Source organism: Tamandua tetradactyla, chromosome 20 (assembly GCF_023851605.1).
Source record: "Tamandua tetradactyla isolate mTamTet1 chromosome 20, mTamTet1.pri, whole genome shotgun sequence".
NCBI lineage: Eukaryota > Metazoa > Chordata > Mammalia > Pilosa > Myrmecophagidae > Tamandua > Tamandua tetradactyla.
In genome coordinates this window covers 23,069,721-23,090,257 of record NC_135346.1, presented here as the reverse complement: position 1 = coordinate 23,090,257, position 20,537 = coordinate 23,069,721, and the positions used below count along the sequence as shown (strand labels likewise).

General features: G+C 42.4%; 1 protein-coding gene across 5 annotated transcripts in view; it reads right to left on the bottom strand.

The window, feature by feature from the left end:
• ARHGAP26 (Rho GTPase activating protein 26) overlaps positions 1-20,537 on the bottom strand; it is a 466,078-nt gene that overhangs the window by 350,323 nt on the left and 95,218 nt on the right. For all 5 annotated transcript variants that reach the window (XM_077137292.1, XM_077137293.1, XM_077137295.1 and 2 more), the window contains exons 2-4: positions 6,343-6,438; positions 4,684-4,745; positions 623-694 (exon numbers count right to left, since the gene is read on the bottom strand). In XM_077137292.1, the coding sequence (XP_076993407.1) occupies positions 623-694; positions 4,684-4,745; positions 6,343-6,438 (230 nt within the window). The remainder of the gene's footprint in view (positions 1-622; positions 695-4,683; positions 4,746-6,342; positions 6,439-20,537) is intronic.

The following is a 20,537-nucleotide window of genomic DNA, read 5'->3' as shown; positions in this document are numbered from 1 at the left end:
TTTGTGCATGTGTGTGTGTGTGTTTTATCTGTACAACGTGAAATATACTTTTTTTTTTAGTACTTTGGTAACATATTTTTAAAATCAGGAACTTTCACATCAAACTCTGGCTTTTCAGTTTCTCTTTAAAAGTTTAAAGATCTGGCAACAAGAAGGTCCATCTCTTGTACCCAGCAAACTTGAGCTAAAACTGTGTACCAGCTGCCCCCTCCCCCCACTTTAAACAAAGCGTGGCTAGTCCTGCACCCACAGGGCCGAACTTGAAACCCCAACTTTAGGCTCTGAGTCTTGGACTTTCACAATAAATAAAATTCTACAAAAACAAAGGTATTGTCCATTCTAGGCACCTGTCAAAGCAAAAGCTATCCAATAACATAAAGGAGTTCTCATTTCTACTTTAGATGATTTATGAATAGTACTAAATGATTTTAAAAACAAAATACTAGACTGGTCATGGGGTTGACCTCTCACACGGGCTCACTTCATCCACTTGAAAAGAGTGGATGAGTTAGGTTCTGGGCTTATCCATCCAAACAGATTTATCTGAAGGAGGTGCTTTAGAGTTGCATTTTCCAGACCTCCCACCCTAAAATCCAAGAACAAGGCTTTGCAAAAATCTCACCTTGGCAGCCCCAATCTGCTCCTTTCGAAATTTCTCTAGGGGAGTGATGAGCACCTTGCTGGCATTCTCAATCTGGAAAGGAAAAACAGAGGGAAACAAAAAAACACAAAAGCAGTATCAGTAGAGAATCACGGCAGCCCGGCCATGAAATATGTCCCCTGGTCTTAGCATAAAATTTGAAAAAGCAATATTGTGCAAGTGTCAACTGTTCATAGTTCTTGAACTAACAGCATGTCAAATCAAAACCTCGTCATCATTTGCAACAGTCCTCAAATTATTTCCAATAAAAAGTTTGAAATTATTTTTGAAATTTTGAAATGTTTGAAATTATTTCCAAAAAAAAACATAAAAAGAAAATCTAGTCATCAGCTTAATATGTGATATTGCTCTGATACAGGTTATGTGACTAATATGGATTCTTTACAGGTGAAAATGAAGAATTCTAAAAATGTAAGCAACCATCTGAAGGCAAAGGAAGTTGGTTACTTCCTCTGAAGCTTGAAACTGAAGAGACTAAGTGTCAAGCTTCAGGTGACATCTTCCTTTAAATGCTTATTTACCCAAGTTATAGTTAAAAATTATCAACACAGAGTATAAGCTAAAAAAAAAAAAACAGCAAACACCTTTGGACATCTGCTGGCATGAAAAACCTTCTAAGTATGATCTTGTGTCACCCTATCATCAGTGGACCAGGGTCCAGACACATCATATGTCCAGACAACTGCCTACTCTCAACTTCAACTCTCAGAACTCACTCCCGTCAGTCCTGCACTCCAGCCACACTGTCCTTTCCATTCCTCAAATGCACCAAGCTTGTCCCACCTCCGGTTGTTTGCATTTGGCTGCTCCTTCTGCATAGGACACTCTGTCCCCAGATCCTCACATGGCTGACTCCTTACAGTAATTAAGATTTCAGCATAAAGATCGCCTACTTTGGGAGGCCTTCCCTGATCCTCAGTGGAATCCAAAGAAGCTTCCACCTCCCCACAAATTGTTTTCTTCAGAATATGTATGCCAGATGAATTTTTTTTTTGTTTGAATCTTTCTTGTCTATCACTATTTCAAAGAACACAGAAGAGGACGAAAACAAAAGTGCACTTACATATTTTTGAATGAATAAATGAATGATTTCCTGATCTGCTGCCAACTGTGAGATATGAGCCAAACATTTAACCTCTCTGGGTTCGAATTTCCTCATCTGCAAACTTAGTAGACTGGACTGCTCCAAATATAAGAATCTCAGGTCTTATCTAAGGCAATACCATATTTTGATTGAGTGAGTCGTTCATTATTCACTCTTCACTCACCTATTTCAGGAATCTCCTTGCAACAAAGCATTATTTTCTAAATCATATCCATGTGCACTGCTATGAAACCAACAGAGCAAATACCAAAAAAACATAGATGAACATAACAAAGAACTGACTGGACAGCATGGGAAAGAGAAGAAGGCAAATCCCCAAGTCGACTTCCATTTGTCTTTTTTCTCAAGTTTGACTGTATTTCTTCCAGAAGAGTTCATTTTAATACTCAAGTGTTACATACTATTTGGCATGTTTGATTTTTATTGCTATTTGATGCCACTTACTTGGTTTACTTGTGTAAGTCTTCTCTGCAAATCAACTGCAGCTCTCTTAAGCTCACAGTGGTCAGTGGTTCATAACCTTAGCTGCATATTAGAATCAGGCCACACTCTAGAGCAATAAAACCAGACCTCTGGACTTAATTCCACACATCAGTATTTTGTAAACCTCTCGTTATTTCAACTGGCATCCAGGTTGAGACGCTATCCCTCAGTAGATGCTAAACTGGGTAGCACTGAACTGGGCATCAGGGTACCCAGGTCCTCGTCTCAGTCCTATTACTTACTTGCTATCAGCCTTTATAAGGCCTCAGATTTCTCCTCTGAGAAATCATTTCATTTTCAAATGAAAGACGGCCAATGGAGAGGAATGAGGTCCCTCTGGGTCTAAGATTCCAGCATAATTCCCACTCAGTTCTAAGCACTGTGCTTGATGCTGGGGACACAGAAGCATATTCTCTGCCCTTGGGAACTCATATTTACTATGGGACATGTTTAGTGATTATCAGGACACAATATGGTAAACGCAGAATCAAAGGCACGAATTGGATATTAAAAAAAAATAGAAAGGATGGCCAAATACCCCAGGAAGTCAGGGAAGGCTTCCAAAAGAAGGTAGAGCTTTGTTAGACTGAGTGGATTTGATGAAGCTGCCAGAGGGTGAGGAGGTAGGGAAGGGGCTTGTGATGGCCAGATACTCAGAAGCAGATGGTAGAAACTCAATTCACTGCCGCTAATAATAAAATTGCAGAGATAAGCTGAAAAGTATAGTCTAGTCACTGTTTCCTTACCACAGGCCATAGCTATCTGTAGGGTATTCACTGTGATTTGCTTACCATACCTACTCCTCCCCCAAATAATCCCTCAGCCAAGAATCAGACTCAGAAGAATCACTTCCCTTTCTCAGACACTAGCCCATGCACAAACACACACGTTTTTCCCTGCCTCCACCCACCCCCACCCCTGCTGCTGTCCAATTCTTGTTTAAGCACTCAACAGCCAATAATCTCTCTCTGTAGGGAACAAAGTTAGAGGCTTCTGTGGTGTTGAAATTTTAAGAAATTACCATTCTTTGGTATAACACAGCTTGGGTCTGAATCCAGATTGTGCCACTGGTAACTGTGCGATCCTGAGCAAGTTACTTAGTCTCTGTTAACCTCAAGATTTTCATCTGGAATATGGGAATAATATAAGGCACCACCTCACAAAATCATGAGTGTAGAAATGGAAAACGTGTGTAAACACTTAGCTCCATCAGGTCTCAGCAGATGTATGTGTGTGCTCAAACTGTCATCTGCTCATGTGAGAGGAGAAGAAACAGTTCATTGATGGGATCTTCCCTAGGACTTAGGAGCACTGAACCAGGGATATTCAAGGGACAAATCAGCGTACAGCTGCAGAGGATTTCAACTCAGGGTTCATTTCTCACATCTTAGGGATATGGGGGAAGGCGTAAAAGAATTTCCTGTGAATGTGGAATCTCTCCCCCATTAAGAGAAGCCCGATCAGAATAAATCCTAGCACAAAAGATATGGCCAAAAACCTGGACAGCTGCATTTAATTCTTGAATTTACATTCTTTGAAGAGCACTTCAGAGTTACCTTAATTTATTAAGTACCCATTTATCAGGTGCCTACTACATAGCAGGCACTGCGATAGGTGCTTCGGAATTAAAGCGAAGGAAAAGTAACCCTTACCCTCAAAGAGCTCTTGGGCAGTTTAGTGAAGTGAAGACGGGAGGGGTGCAGGTCACCTTCATTCCCATTCTGCCAGTCAAGAATCTGAGGCCCGAAAAAGTTAAATAATTCAAAAGATCCATCCTTCAGTCATACACCTATAGACCAGAATTTATATTTCTTAAAAGTGAGCCTTGTGGGTGGGCCATGGTGGCTCAGCAGGTAAGAGTGCTTGCCTGCCATGCCCGATGACCCAGGTTCGATTCCCGGTGCCTGCCCATGTAAAAAAAAAAAGTGAGCCTTGTAGGCGGTGTCATGGTGGCTCAGTGGCAGAATTCTTGCCTGCCATGCCAGAGACCAGGGCTTAATTTCAGGAGCCTGCCCATGCCAAAAAAAAAAAAAAGGAATCTTGGTGTACAGGTTGTTCAGTGGTAGAACGCTCATCTTCCATGCAGAAGACCTGGGTTCCACTCCTGGACCATGCACCCAAAAAAAAAAAAAAAAAAATATATATATATATATATATATATATATAGTGAATTTTTAGAACAACAATACCATTCTGAAACAATTCAGGGTAATCCTCTACACCATTTACTAAAGGCTTCAAACCCTGCAAAATAGATGTGAGGATTCCCATTTCAGAAGTGGAGAAATAATAATCCAGAGAAGAAGCTTACTCAAGAGCTCACAGTTACTCAGGTGGCAGAGCCTGGACACAGACTCTGTTCTTCTGATAATCAATCACTTGCTCCCTTGACGCAACCACACTTGGGGACCAAGACCAGTCCCACCTTACTCACCATCCGTATCCGTTCATCTTCAAGATTCCTGAGGACAGTGGCAAACTCCTGCAGAGACCTTGCTGGAAAAGAGAGAGAAGCCACGAGGTGGAAGGAGAGCAATGGACCTTCAGGAGTCTTACCAGCTATACCTGTTACGTTATGGATTTAAATTCTCTGGCATGTGGGGAACTCTAAAGTCAATCACTTCCCAAGACTGTCCTTATCTTTCAATCATCAATAATTAAAGATAACCTGGAAATGCAGGTTAATTCACCTGGCACGCAAGCTTGGGAAGGATTGCTTTAAGGAAAAGACCAGCCTGTTCCTGAGAGTACCTGGGACTGGGGAAATAGTGCCAGGCTCCCAGACTCTGGGCTGGAAGGGGCAGGGTTCTGCTTAGGAGGCAAAGGATTTCCTGTCTAGGATTCAACCTCCTCAACCTTTGTCGTGGAGCTGCGTCAGAACCCAAGCTTTTCTTTGGCACCAGAACTAAATAAACAGTGCTGCTGGCATCAGAAGCCACATCTCCAGCTTCTCTCTGCATTCCTTTTCTCTGAGTCCTCAAGCAACTTATTAATAGAATGCCTGGTAGTCAAAGGTAGATAACCTCCTTCACCAAAATTATTCCCAAAGGCAACAGGCATTAAGTTCAATAGCGCTGAGAATACTTGGAACACTTGTGCAAAGTTGTGAAAAGCATTCATACAGCCAGGAGTTACAATAATGACATGCTTTTACTGCTCTCAGCTGTCTCTTAACTGCCTTTGCTCATCCCAACCCTGGCACTCTGCATGATAACAAAGACTTAATAAGCATTGGATGAATTCATTAATCTAACATTCTCAATTCTTGCTTACTTTTTGGAATCAATTAAGATACGCAATGTAAGAATAAGGTGCAATAACATAGCCTTGGCAAAGAAGGATGTCTTGACATTGCAAATGCTCTGAGCTCATGGTTGGATACAGATGACAAGGTAGGTGATAGGAAAGAATGAAGTAGCACAGTAATTAAATGGTAACCCACCCTCAGCCTTCTGTTGGGAAAACAAAAGGAAGATGTGGGGGCCACAATGAATTGGACTTTGAGACCACTATCTGCTTCTGAAGGCAGCAGCACCTACATGGCTCTAGTCAACTGCTGCCATGCCACAATGTGGGACCAGTGGATCAGATTCCCCAATTTTTCAAAGAAAATGGGAAACTGGAATTTTATGTAAATTCAATTTATACGGGAACTCAATTAGAAATAAGAGTCAAACAAAATATAGGTACATTCTGACCTCAGCCCATGACCTATCATTTGATAACCTCTGTTCTAATTCTTCCCTCATCTACCTGCACTTTGTTCTTGTTCTATGCTGTTAGTACTGTGGTTTCAGGGAACAGCATCACAAAACCAGCCAAAGAAAGCTAAAGGGAGGTTAAGAGGAGAACCCCACTACAAAGTTTCCAGTTTTCTCCTGCAGGTGAAAATGTACATAAGACAATCCCAGAATTCTGAGAAGCCCAGAATAGCCCAGAGCACTCACTCCTCACATAACTTGATCCTCCAGTGCCACTGTGGACATCTTTCTTTCCCAACCTTAGACACTTCCTTTCCCAGGGAAAAGGCTGTTCTAAGACATAAAGCTTGTGATGAGGATAGAACTCTGTCTCACACAAGGCTGTAACTTACCTATACACATTTCATCATCTGTTTCCGCATCTCCTATGCACTGAAATTTAAATTCATTCAAGGAATCTGCAAATTTCCGTTTGGCTGAAGATAAATCTAGCAAGAAAGAATGAAAAACGCAAATTACTGAGATAAACTGGCTTTCATATTTGCAGTGCTTTTTCATCTTTCTATTAATATGGCAGCTAGCAGAACTGGCCCTTAGTCCATTTCAAAGCTCCAAAATATATGAATTCAAAACAGTTAATACCTCCTTATCACAGAACCTGTTCACCTGCTTCTGAAGTTAATAGTTTTGCTACATTTGCTTTAACAATTCTACTCATATCTATAGTTCCTCGAGCCACAAAGTGAATTAGATCATCCCCATTTGCCATCCAACTTCCATGTGTCTGGTGTAGCTACTCCCCTGCCTGACTCAACGATATCTTCCCCTATGCCCAACTCCACAACACAAATTGATGTTAGGTAGGAAGGCTGGAAAAAGCCAGAAAAAAGAGGTTTGCAACTGCCCCATCCCAATGGCACATGACCACCTGGACTTCCTCTTTCAACTCAAGTACAGAAAGGACCAAGTTTTCAGAACCTTCTCCAGCTCCCCTCAAGAGCACAGTGGCAGTTCAGAGCCAAGACAGACAGCGACATTTGGGGCTGCAGAATGAAAATGCCCCCAGGGCACTTGTCTGAAACCAGAAGCCAGAGGACCAGCAGCTGCCAGCCAATGTCTTCCCAGATCCGCAAGGTATCTTTTTCTGGATGCCTTAGTTTGGACATTTTTGTGGTCTTAGAATTCTAAACTTGTAACTTAATAAATTCCCTCTATAAAAGCCAAAAAAAAAAAAAAAAAGCACAGTGGCTGGCCCGTCTCACAAATCTCTACCTGAACAATTTCCCTGAGTTGCTATGCCACTTTCCACCATGAGAACAAAAACCTGGCAATGTTTTAGACTGGGGTAAAAGCACATCCCACACATGGTACTATAAAGAAAGCTCTCAGAGGTTCTTGTCAATTTTTTAAAATAAGCTTTCACTTAATACAGTAATAAAAAACCACTGATCCTTCATGAGCCCCCAGCTTCTGTTAAAGGTATAAAACCCCACCAAGTCACCTTGAAGTGGTCAGACAGACCTTGTTACTCAGTGCAAATGTTCTTAACTTAATTCTGCATGCAGCTTTCCTGCAGATTAGGCTAATTGTTCAAATTACCTTCATACATGTTTCCCTCATTGAAGGGGAAATGGCATTATGTTCAAATTTCCAGAAGAGGGAAACATGAGGCATAACTGGCAACAAGGCCTGGCTTAATAAGATATTCTGGAGAAAAGGAAAAAAAAAAGTAACAGGTATTTTGGCTTCTCAGATCAACATTATCTACTGGAACAAAGGCACCTCAGCACTTCTTTTTTAGTTCCCAGATTTGTCCCTTGAGGTTAGGGGTCGTGCTCTTCTTTTGGCTTTCTGGGTTTTGATTTGTCCCCTCCCCCCCATATACCTGGCAAAGCTGCTCACTCAGTGTGTGCTGAACAAATGTGTGTGTGATGCACTGTATACAAATCCAACCCCAAGTATTCAGCTCTCCAATTCCAATGTTCATTCCAAGCTATGGCTGCTAATGGAAGAGGCCAGTTCAAGCCATGTGCTAATCTCAGGTACGGGCTCAGGCTATGCTCAGATACCAGCAGCTCCATTTCCTGGACATGGTTCCCAGGCTAGCTGTGATATGAGCAGGGCAGTCTGCTCTGCACCAAAAGAGGAAGGCACTGAAGAGCTGAGAAGGAGAATACAGAAGCAAATAATCAGTGGCCTCAGTCTATCCCTAGAGCAGCCACTTGAACGGGAATGTTCCTTGCCCAAAAGTCAAAAGATGCCAGCAGGGGATTAAGGATATTAATTAAAGACCAAGGATACCTAGATTAAGGATATACCTCCTAGATTAAGGCTATACCTCAGACTACAAATCACTCTAGTGAGGACAAGAAACAGATGAATCTGAAAGTCCACATGCCGCAGACAGGAGAAGAAAAGGAGAGAACCACAGTTCAGAGTAGAAGATAAACCCCTCCAAGGGCCCCAAAGTGAGTGGTGAACTAAAGGTGGATGTGATTGTCCACATTCTTATTTTAGCCAGAATGTTCCCCTCATCAGAACTCAGAAAGAAGAGCCTAAGCAAAGAGGAAGAACAGTTTCCTTCTCTATTCACCTAACTCTCTTCCTGTGCCTCCCCAGTAGAGCAAGAAAGACTTAAGGTGGACAATCATTTGACAAAGTGGAAAAGAGCGAAAAGTTAGCCAGGCTTGGGAAAGCACCCACCTAGCATGCACCTCAAAAGCTGTGCTGCCAAAGAGGGTCAAGGAGTGGCTGGTAATGCACAATGGGGCCTTTTCACAGGAGGACCCATTTAACCTGACCCAAAGGTCTATTGCCTTACGACGAGAAGGTAACCTGATTTCGCTGTCTGATGGCACATAGCATACCCTGCCATGACATAAACCTGAGAAGGAATGGGGCCCCATGGAACTGATAAAGAGGCCAATCCTCCTGATGTAAGACCAAGTAATGAGTGTTGGTATGGAGTCAATACTGGGCTGTAAGTCAGAGAGGACAGCAGGGTACAGTGAGACTCCCAATTACTGGAACCTGAGAAGGAACTCACCATGGACTTGAATGGCCCATGCTTAACAGAGAAATTTTTCAGGAAAGGTACAGTAGACACCTGTTATTTTGCTTGCTCAGGGTCTAGTCCCCAGTCTTTGGAAACAACAAAAACTTTAGAGAACCTCCCTCCTTCACTTGCATTTCACAGGGTTCTGATTATAAACCGACCAACATCAACCCCTTGCCTTCACCCAACCCCTCAATGGCTCCTGGTTCAAGTTCCAGCTTTACCACTGACCAGATATGCAGGCAACTCTGGGTGTATTGTAAAGTCTCAGTTATCTCATCTGACAGGTGTCAGTCCTACATCACCCACAGGGCTGTCAGGAGACTCCAGTGAGACGCACTGTCTGGATAAGCACCACGCACACTACAAAGTTCAGTTCTAGGCAAGTCTGGGCTATTCTTTGCTAGGACCCAAGGAAAGTGAACATGACTACCTGAGAAGTTAAATAACTGGCATTTGGGCACATGGCCACTAAGAGGGGGGGAAACATGACCAATCCCAGGTCTCCTGAACTGAGTGCTTGTAACATGTAGGAACGCCTTACTGCCTCACACCACTGAAGTGATTTGGGAGGACTAAGAGGGCATCAAAGCGAGAACACCCAAAAGCCATTGCTTCTTACCTATTTAAAACTAAAAGGATCCATACTATCATATGTAGATTAGCATCTTGGATATGTAGCTCCCAAAAGCCTTATTTCTGGACCTTTCACTTTGATTCACACAGGAATCTAACATGCACATTCCAGTAAAAGGAGAAGGGAAGGAAAAGAGGCTGGTACTGTGCTGAGTGAATGCCAAGTTTAATGGCACCATTCTCATATAACCCCACTGTTTCATGTTCAGGCAGTACAAGATACAGTAAGGAGCCAAGCAGAATCAATAATATTTACTTTGCAGAAACATCTGTTGCTAGAAAAGCAGATTGTTGGCCAGAGTAGAGAAAAGTCTTAACTGCCAACATCTGGGGAGGGCAAGTATCCGCTTTACAGAGCAGACAGGCTCGTTCTGTCCTTCTGAGCAAGTAGATTGGTAAAGGATATAGAAGCAGCTTAGAAATCAGGGCCTGAGAGACTGCTCCAAAGCCGTCTGCTCACTCAGGGACTCCAGGAGAACATCCTCTTCTTGGAGATGCCAACATTAATCTGCACAGGGTTTAAGAGAATTTAAGCCAATAGGATCCTTCTTTTGTGAAAACAGGTTTACTAAAATGTTTTTAAAATTAGATTCCAGCTTGATTTTACACAAGTTTTATCAGTAACACCACAATCAAACCATTTCTTCTTTTCTCCTTGGGTAAGACTTAATAGATGTACACGCACAAAAACACACATGCATGTTATACCACATAATGAATGCCTCAAAATAGCCTTATAATCAAATTTCTTTACAGCACAACTACTGCCTTTGTGTAGTCCTCCCAGGTCACCAAAATTATATTTGGCTAATCTTAAAAATTTCTGCTACCTAGCCACATCCTTCTTTCTGAACTTAGAAACTGATTACAGTTAATAAACAGCAATTATCAAGGTAAGCTCTTGCAAAGGGATTGGCCTCTTGGGGGCTTAAAGCACAAGAACAGCAAAAGCCTCAGACCTTGCTAACCTCCCCTTTTTCTGAACTCCAATTACACTTAGGTTCTGTGCCTCATTACCTTGTATTTGGAATGATTCTGAAACTATTCATGAGTGCTTTCAAGTCATAATGCCCTGGGTACCTGGGACAGGGCTGGACACAGGGTCCTCAAAACCTGTTGAGCTGAACTGATCAGGCAGAGCAACACAAGTTAGCTTACACATACACAGTGTAATGAGGTACAGAGCCTAAGTGTAATCTGAGATCCCCCAGATCAGAGAATCCATGACTAAGAGCTGAGAGATGGTCATCAGCCCCCTAGAGATTGGGTTTAGCCAACAACCTCCATTCCCTTGGAAAACTCAACATACTCAAAACCGAACTCTCTCTCTCTTCTTGAACCCCTCTCAGAAGAGTCAAGGGCCTCTTCCAGTATCCCTAACTCAGCAAAGAACATCACCATTCATCCTGCCACACAAGTCAGACACCTAGGTATCATCCTTTACAGCTCAGTCTCCTTCATACTCCATGTCCAATCCCAAGTCTGCCCTTTTTACCTCCTAAGCATCTCTCCATTCTTTTCATTTCTCACCATCACCATCACCAACCCCTACATCAATTAACCTCACTTGCTTAGATAAATAACTACCAGTCATCTGGTCTTCCCACATCCACTATTGACCCCCCAGTGAGGCTGTAACCCAATCATGTCACCCCCAGCAGTAAACCCTGTGATGGCTTCCCGGTGCTCTGAGGATAAAGACCAAAGTTCTTCCCAAGGCCAGGAGGCCCTCCAGGGTCTGCCCTCCCCACCCTCCTCTCTGGACTCTAGTGACCATGTGCTGTTTCCTCTACTCGGAACACCCTTCCCTGATTTTTCTAACAGGTGGACTCTTACTCTGCCTGCAGATCTTATCTCGTTCAAAAGTTCCTTCCCTGGAGAAACCTTCTGACTTCTTAGCAATTTTATATATGTTCAGGTAATTCTTCAGTCCATGTCTCCCCAATAGTAAGTTCTATAAGGTAAGACTCATGTCCCCTCATGCTCACCACTGCACCCCCAGAGCCCAGCACACAGCCTGGCTGAGAGTAGGTAGTGCAGAAGGAACAAAGGGAAAGAAGGAGTCGGGCACTCCACTGGTTTATGAACCGTCGTCAAGGTGAACTTCTCAACTCCACCCCTTAACAAGTGAAAAAGACCAGACTAAGTCAGGAGGAATTCTAACTTACCTAAGTTCTAGTTGGAGCTTGGTGTAGGTAGGAGCATGTTTACTGTTAGCATGCAACTACCTCCCCTAATTTTTTTTTGTTTTCTTTTTTGTTTTTGAGGGTGATTCCTGCAGGTCTGGCTACCAGCAAGAACCTAGAGAAAAGCCTTCTCTGAACCAAGGAAATTGGAGGAATGAGGTACAACAAGTGAACTGTCCTCTTTATGCCCGTGAACATCCACAAACCCAGAATAAAAATGGGTTAAGGGAGGGTTCCCAGAGAACTTTCTTCTCTCTCTCCCACATATGGACAAACAGAATATATCCTATCAGAAACTCCATGGGAGAAGCATTTTCCCCCCTACTTTTCATTTTCCCAATTTTAAACATAGTTTCATGTGCTTTACTACGAGAAAAGCAAATGATGCTCCCTTGTCAAATGCCATTCTACAGCCTGAATCCGTGCATTAGACTAGCAAACAGAAATAGGCCATGTTCAGATCTTACAACTGCATGCATTTTCCCATAGCATTCTAGTTTCTGTGTCACGCAGTCTAACCTGTGGCCACTAGGTGGCAATCAGCTGTATCAGAGGAGGTGTCCTAAGTCTGGGAGAAACTGCAGGGCCAGCCTTAAATACACTGCTGGGCAGGACCTTGCAGGCTGCCAAACCCTACCTCTGTTGATGAAGCTGCACCACCCGAGAAGGGAAACATCCAGTGGACATTCAATCAGCAATCGAGGGAGGGGCCCTGGTCTCCATGTGTGAAGCATAGCTCTAAAACATTCAGGGCACCTGTGTTCATCTTATACATTCAAGCATGAGACCCAGAGGGAAAGGGCAGGATGAAGTCACTCCCAAAGTGTTTCTCACATTCTTTCCAATCTGGTTGGGGTGGACTTGGAAAACCTTTCATCTCACCAAAGCAGATGATATGCCCACCAATCATATCAACCACAGCACATTATGTAGTATGTATTCTGATTATACATCTGCATGCTTTTCCTGAGGCCATTTCCCTAAAACTATTATTTCCTAAATGAGGCCATGGCCAGCACTGACTCTGGAGAATTTGTTTTTCCAACCAGAGCACTAAGGCTAATGAAGTTTTCAGAGTCAATTTTAAAAATGAAATCAAGTAGTACAAAGAAGAGTGTATCTCCTTTTTCGAGATGAGGTTTCTAATTCCATTTACATGGAATCACCCTCAAGAATAAAATGGGAGACCCGAATGCACCTTAATCTACATCAAAATAATTCTGAATATATTAAGCATGAATTTTTTGAGTACTTACTATATTGAGTACTGTACTAAGTACTTTAAATCATTTCGTTCTCACACCCGTCCTGTTGAGTAGGTAACATCACCATTTTGCAGATGGGGAAGTGAAGCTGAGAGGTTAAATAACATGCCCAAGGTCACACTGCTATTTAGTAGCAGTATAAGGATCCTGGCGTCTCTTAACTACTCCACTATTTTACCTAATTCACTCTAGTTAAGAATCTTGGACCTTTGTGTGACACCCGAGACTCAGAGTTAGAGCACTGAAACTATGAAAGTCAGCAATACACCATACAGAAACTATTTAAAAAGTTGAAAGAGGGATCTGACTTCAAGTAGAGATATTAATGAAGCTGATTTGAATAGGACCAAGGTAAATCAGAATAAAGGGTAAAGGATGATATCATCCATATTTTAAAACTTCAACTTCTGTGTGAGACCAAAGAGAGAGATGCTTATTTGGTGCAAAATTTGTATTTTGGGTAATGCATTTCCTAATTTAACTTGTATGGTCAGTTTAGTTGAACACCGTAAGTACATGGAATCTTGAATAGGGCATGAGATATTGTTGGCTTATCCAGGTTAGTGTGATACCCCGATATATCCCACAATAATCTGGGCAGTGAATAAAGAAGTATTTGGGGCAGTGAATAAAGAAGTATTTGCAAGGTCCTCTTGGGGTACTTGGGAAAAAGGAGAAAATATTCAACTTCCCCATTTAGAGAATTTCTGCTATTCTTATAAGAAGTGGGGACAACCAAATCAATAGGCTGAGCCCTTGATCTTGGGGTTCATCCTATGAAACTTATTCCTGCAAAGGATAGGCTAAGCCTACCTAAAATTAGGCCCAAGAGAGACACCCCAAGGACCTCTTTTGTTGCTCAGATGTGGCCTCTCTAAGCAGACATGGCAAGTGAATTCACTGCCCTCCTCTAATATGTGGTTTCCCAGGGATGTAAATATCCCTGGCAACGTGGGACATGACTCCTGGGGATGAGTCCAGATTGGGCATCGAGGGATTGAGAAAGCCTCTTGACCAAAAGGAGGAACAGAGAAATGAGACAAAGTCAAGTGTCAGTGGCTGAGAGATTTCAAACAGCCAAAAGGTTATCCTGGAAGTTATTCTTATACATTATATAGATATCCCTCTTTAGTTTATGATGTGTTGGAGTGGCTGGAGGGAAGTACCTGAAACTGTTGAGCTGTGTTCCAGTAGCCTTGTTTTTAAAGATGATTGTATAATGATATAGCTTTTTACAATGTGACTGTGTGATCATGAAAACCTGTGTCTGATGCACCTTTTATCTAGGGTATGGGCAGATGAGTAAAAAATATGGATAGAAAATAAACAAATAATAGGGGAGACAAAGGTTAAAATAAACTCAATAGACTGAAAGATTAGTGGTCAATGAGGGGGAGGGGTGGGGGTAGATATGTGGGAGTTTTTTCTTTTCTCTTTTATTTCTTTTTATGGAGTGATGCAAATGTTCTACAAAATGATCATGGTGATGAATACACAAGTATGTGATGATATTGTGAGCCACTGATTGCACACCACATATGGTTTGTCTGTTAAGAATGTTTGTATGTTAAGATTTATCAATAAAAATATTCTTAAGATAAACCTTTAAAAAAATAATCTGGGATCAAAGTACCAAATAAAGAAAATAAATGGTATGTATACATTCCATATTCTTAAGGGGCACACAATTTAGAAGGGGCATAATCTGTGTAGTATATATGAAACTGTAAATTAAGGTAGAACATGTTCAGGCAATCAAAGAGTAGGGGAAAAAAGGCTACAGAAATGCAAAGCAGTATATCATTCCAGCTGGGACCACTGGAGGAGGTTTCCCAGAAAAAAAGAATAGGAAGTGGTATTTGAACTGAGCCTTAAAAACTCAGTAATATTGGGACAGGTAGAAACGGGTGGCGATGTATAGCAGAGGAGACAGGCAAGGAAAGGTATTTAAGGCAATGGGAACAGAGAGATGCAAAAGTGGAGGACCTACACAGAAATATCAAGACGTTCTCTGGATGCACAGGAGCTAAGACTAGGGAGAAGGGTTAGAATCAAACCATGGAAGTACTTGAATGTCAAGCTAAGGAATTTGGACTTCCTCCCAAAGGAAATGGGAACGTGTTTTTTTTGTTTGTTTGTTTTTGTTTTTGTTTTTGTTTTGTCTTTGCTTTTATTTGATAGAAAAGTGACATCAACTGAAAACGCTGATTAAGCTTTTAATTAAGAAGCTGATTTGGACTTTGGGAATGCCTACTCGGACTCTTCCACCACGTTCGGCTGTGAGGACAGGCAATCACAGTCAAGGAGCTTTCTCCCTCTGGAATAACCAGATTACAGAGGACACCTCTCAGCCTGAACAGTGGTCCACAGGCCACTGGTCAACCTAGAGATTAAGGAAATAGTGTGAGGGGCTCAAAGAAACCCTTCTTCCTCCTGACAACTCCAAGTTCAGGTTCTATGATGAATGATCAGCAGCATCATTGTTAAATATAATTATATACAAATAACGTACTTGCATACATTATTTGTATTTCCAAAGTGCTATGTTAGTTTTTCCTCATAAAACATTGAGAGTTGAAGGGATAGCACTTGATTTTTTGCAAATGAAGAAACTAAGGACTAGCTTAATGACACTGCATGTCACATACAGGTGCATAATAAACATTTGCTGAATCAATGACCATTACCTTACATAATTTAGTCAGCATCAGAGCTACGACAAGAACTCTACGCCTTAAGAGTCCAGCACCAAACCTGAATCACTCAACCCTGAGTCAAAACAGAACAGGGACACAGAGAACTGAAATATCTGAAACTACGTTCACATTGTAAAACAGCAGAAGGTCAGCACAGGAAAAATTCCCTCAAGGTAACAACAGTGGTGATCTGTTTGGTTAAAACAAAGACCATTAGAGAAAAGCTAATCAAATGAGGGAGTGAAAAAGAGAGGGTATTTCCAGACAGCTGAGTAAAAATATTATACTCAAACAGAGTGACTCAAGGGTAATGAGGAGGAGTACTATGTGCATTTTATGCCCTTCCCTCTGGGGGTCGTGCTTCTCAAACCTTATGGTGCACACCAATCACCTGGGGCTCTTCTCAAAATGCAGATTCTGATTCATAAGGCCTGGGAGCCTAAGACTCTGCACTTCTGCAAGCTCCCAGGTGATGCCATGCCGCGGCCCAGGCACCATCCTCTGAAAGGCAAAGGTTTAGATTCCCACCCAAGATCCTGAGAGCAAAGATCACAGCCTGTTTTTCCTTCCGGCACAGTGGCAAGATATATACTGGAGAAATAACTGAGTGAATTCCTGAAGAGGTCTTAAATTGTTGCTGAAAGAAACCTAAACTACGAACCAGAAATGGGCTGCATCCTTGCTCAACCATCAACTGTGCATGTGAATCAAGGAAAAGCTACTTAACACACTTGGCCTTAGAGAACTCATTTGAAAATGAGGGTCTGAACCAGTTGATTTTTAGGGTCCCTCCCACTAAGATTCCACCCAAAGTATCTTTTTGTGCATTTTTAAAATGATGAATATATAGGATATTTCTATAGTGAGGCAGTTTCTAAAAATCCAATTGAGAGAATACAGACTGTTAGTCTCAGCAAATAACCATAGCAACTAATATGCACCCCCACCCCCACCCCAAATAAAATGATGTCTTCAAAATGATGTACTGGCTAAACACATTAAGAGGGTGACAAGCACCATCTAAAAATGTATGGTCATAAACTCAGAGGAAAAGCCATTTTCTTGGAAAATGTTAATAAGTAAAAGGCCTTGCCAACAAAACAAATGGGAGGGGGGTGGGCAAAGAGCCAGAAAAAGTGAGTACATGAGGAAATGGAGAACTGCTCTGCCAGTCACAGGTACACAAGAGGACAGCCCATGTTCTTAGACACTAAGCCCGGAAACACAGTTACATCATTTAGAAACCTGATTCCACCACTTCAGCCAGGGACTTATCAAGCAGCTGCCATTTTGACATTTTTCTGTGTCCTTCTTCATGGATATAATGAAAGAAACATGAATACTGCTTCCTCAGAAAAATCTTCAGAGAGAATTAGCAAAATAATTGTTCAGTTTTTAAATGAAAAAGGGAAATATTGAAAAATGATATAGTATGGTTGATAATGGATTTCCAACTGCATTAATTTCTCTACTCGTCATCACGAGATGCAAATGTTTCTGTTTTAGAAATGTTCTATTTTTGAATTGGAGTTACAGCACCTGTAAAGTCATAATTTATTGCCTATGCATACCCTCATGCCTACCTCTTCCTGGGTCTGTGCAATAGCATTTGCACTGGACAATGTCGTGTAAGCAAGAACCTCACTGCAAAAGCAGAAAGGAAAGGACAGGGCCGGTCATCTCACTGGAACCCGTTTTCTAACAAAAGACAAAAAGAAAACACACAAACAAACCTAGCCCAAAGAATCAGAGATTAACTTGTGTTCAATAGTTGCTAGCTCAGAAAGTCACAGACAATAGAGCCTGGAAATATACACAAAATCAGGTACTTACACCTTCCATTGTTCTTATCAACAGCAAAGACCAATTTGAGGGTATTCAAGGGAATGACAAGGCAAGAAGAGTAATCAGAGGACTTCAACCAGCCAAATAAGCCTAGAATCTTGGTTAAGTGCTGAGGCTTGGTGCAACAGACTCCCAGGATTCAAAATCCCTAATCAGCCACTTGCAACCTGACTGTCCTCAGTTTCCACCTGTGTGAAATGGAGATCAAAGAAACTCTGAGGATTTCTGTTGAGGGAGATGATGGATGGACCCTTAGCACAGGGTCTGGCCTGCAGTAAGCACCCAGTAAATGACAAGTACTAATATTAGTTTTACATAATAATATAATAAATAAAGTGCCGGGCCAATTTATTTGTGTAACGAGGAGAAGCCAGCCAAGCCACCCTGACCTCCTCTCACCCACCGGTACACTCCGAGCTGCTGTGCCCCACCACCCTTCTGAAAAGCTCTGTGCAGATTTACCAGGATCTAAATGGAATCAACATAATCCCTGGACACAGTTCAGACTCTCCTTGCCACTAATACCACAGGGAGAGAGGCAGAAGCTCCTAAACACCAGAATAAATTCAATTAAACAGGAAAATCTGCTCCTCTCCCTCTGGACTAAATTAACATTCCCCAGGGAAAAAAAAAGTACCTAGCAATTCTGAAAAGAGCCACACCTAATGACATTCCAAAAAATTAGTCTCACTTTCTCTTCCCCCTTGTTAAATCAGGCACTTCCCTGCCGCTCCTCAGTGGAGGCTGTGCCCTCGGAATCACAACGGAACTCCAGGTGGGCAAACTTTGCTACCCTCAGCGAGTCTCAAGAAAGCCCCGAAGGGCAGGCCACGGTGGCTCAGCAGGCAAGAATGCTTGCCTGCCATGCCAGCGGACCCGGGTTCGATTCCTGGTGCCTGCCCATGTAAAAAAAAAAAAGAAAGCCCCCAAGATTTCTGCCTTACTGCCTCTTTACCCAACACTGTCTTGTCCCCAGCCCTGGGGCCTAGTTCAAGAAAGAAACTGTGTTTTGGCTAGTTCCCAGAGTACCTCCCTTACTCTAGAACACTGTAGAATTTGAGACCAAAGGTCAGTGTTTCTCAAAATTATGGTTGAGGGCCACTTACAACATACTCTCCTTGGGGCCCTACCCCACCCACCTGAATCAAAATTTCCGGGACTGGAGCCTAAGGATCTGGGCTTCCAAGGTGGTTTTTATGCAAGCTTAAGTTTGAGAACTGAATCTTCAGTACATCAAGTCCCAAATACCAGTAATGGAACTTCTCCAGATTACAAAGGTAGAGTTGAAGAGGACAAAACGAAACTTCTAATTCCTGCACAGTAGACTTACACTGTGCCCCGAAGCAGGCAATTAATACTCATAGCAGAGGAAATCTAAGTGACAGCAGGGATGGGGAGGAGTTGCCACAATTCAAATCAATTAAGAAATCATAAATCTTGAATCCTGAGTCTTTTTCCACAAATGTTCTCAACCATGCCTCTTATTCAGAAGCCCACACAATTAAGTAGGAATGCAGCTCTGTTTAGGGCCTGATTTGCACAGCCCCTGGAGCTGATGAATGGCCCTAGTGCTAACTGCCCAGAAACCTATCTGGAAACCCGTCTTCCCAAAGAAGGGCAGCTGCCTTCAGTGCCTGGGCAGACAAGCACTCTTGGACCACAGGCCAAAGCTGGGGCTGCCAACACAGGCTCTGCCAGTCAATCTTCTCCAAGCCTGCAAATTGTAAGCCTGACCCACAGACTCAAATGAATCAAGGGTACAAGCCCACAGGGCAAGTGAGAGTCAGGAGTGTCTGAGACATAGGCAGGACCAGCACGGACATTCAGTGTTCCACTATCACGGTCATGAAATTCTCCAAAATGTTATCTTGGAACTTATGTTCTGTGAGCGAAATCTAGTGGAACAGTGGTGCAGGTGTGTGAGCAGAGGAGATACATGTGCAGGGGTGTCACAGGAGTCCCCGTGGTTCCTGGCTGCCCCATGTGCATAGGGTTTGTGATACCCTATGAGCACAGAATTCTAGTGGGCCCACAATATGTAGGAGTGCAGCAAAACCCAAAGAGAATACAAAGTGAGGGTTTTACGTCTACAGTTGAGTAGGGAGGAGCACTCTCAGCTTTCCATTCCAACCAGAACTTGCTTCAGATGCACAAAGAAGCAATGGCCTCCTAAGAAACACAGACAACCAAGAAGCCCTATCACTGCCTTTCTTACTCGTATCATTTTTGAATTAATCAAACATGCTGAATATGATGACACAAAAAAACAAGGAAAGACAGGGCAACCCAGTGTTCCTTTTCCTTACAGTCCTTCCTTACTCATCGGTGGCTGAAGACAGAGGGTGTTGGCAGAATTTGTGCACGTCAAAAAGTAAAATTCAGCATTTTCACTGTTCTGGTAAGAATGAAATAAGTGTGTGTGTATGAGCTAGAAAATATGAATTGTGTAACCTATGTACTAGTTTCAGTAACCTTGTTAAAGGCTCTTACATTTTATGATTGAAACCAGCATTGCACAATACAAAGATGGACAATAAAATCCATACTACTAATTTATATTTTTAGTTTTTCTTTATTTAGAACATTAAAATTTAAAACACCATGAGAGACAGTGAAAGAAAAGAAAAAGACATTTTAATATGTTTTTTGAACAAGGAGCCCCTCATTTTCATTTTGCACCAGGTCCCACAGATTACGTAGCTGGCTCTGGGCAAAGCACCCAGGATTGCTCTGAAAGCTCAATTAACTCTCTCTTCTCCAACCGGGGATGTCCTCTGTCCCTGCTGTACTGCCCAAGTCCAAGCCCCCACCACCAATGGCCTAGACTCCTAACTGGCCTCTCCACTTCCTCTCTACTACCCCCAGGTCCATTTGCCACTCAACTGCCCCGGATGACCTTTACAA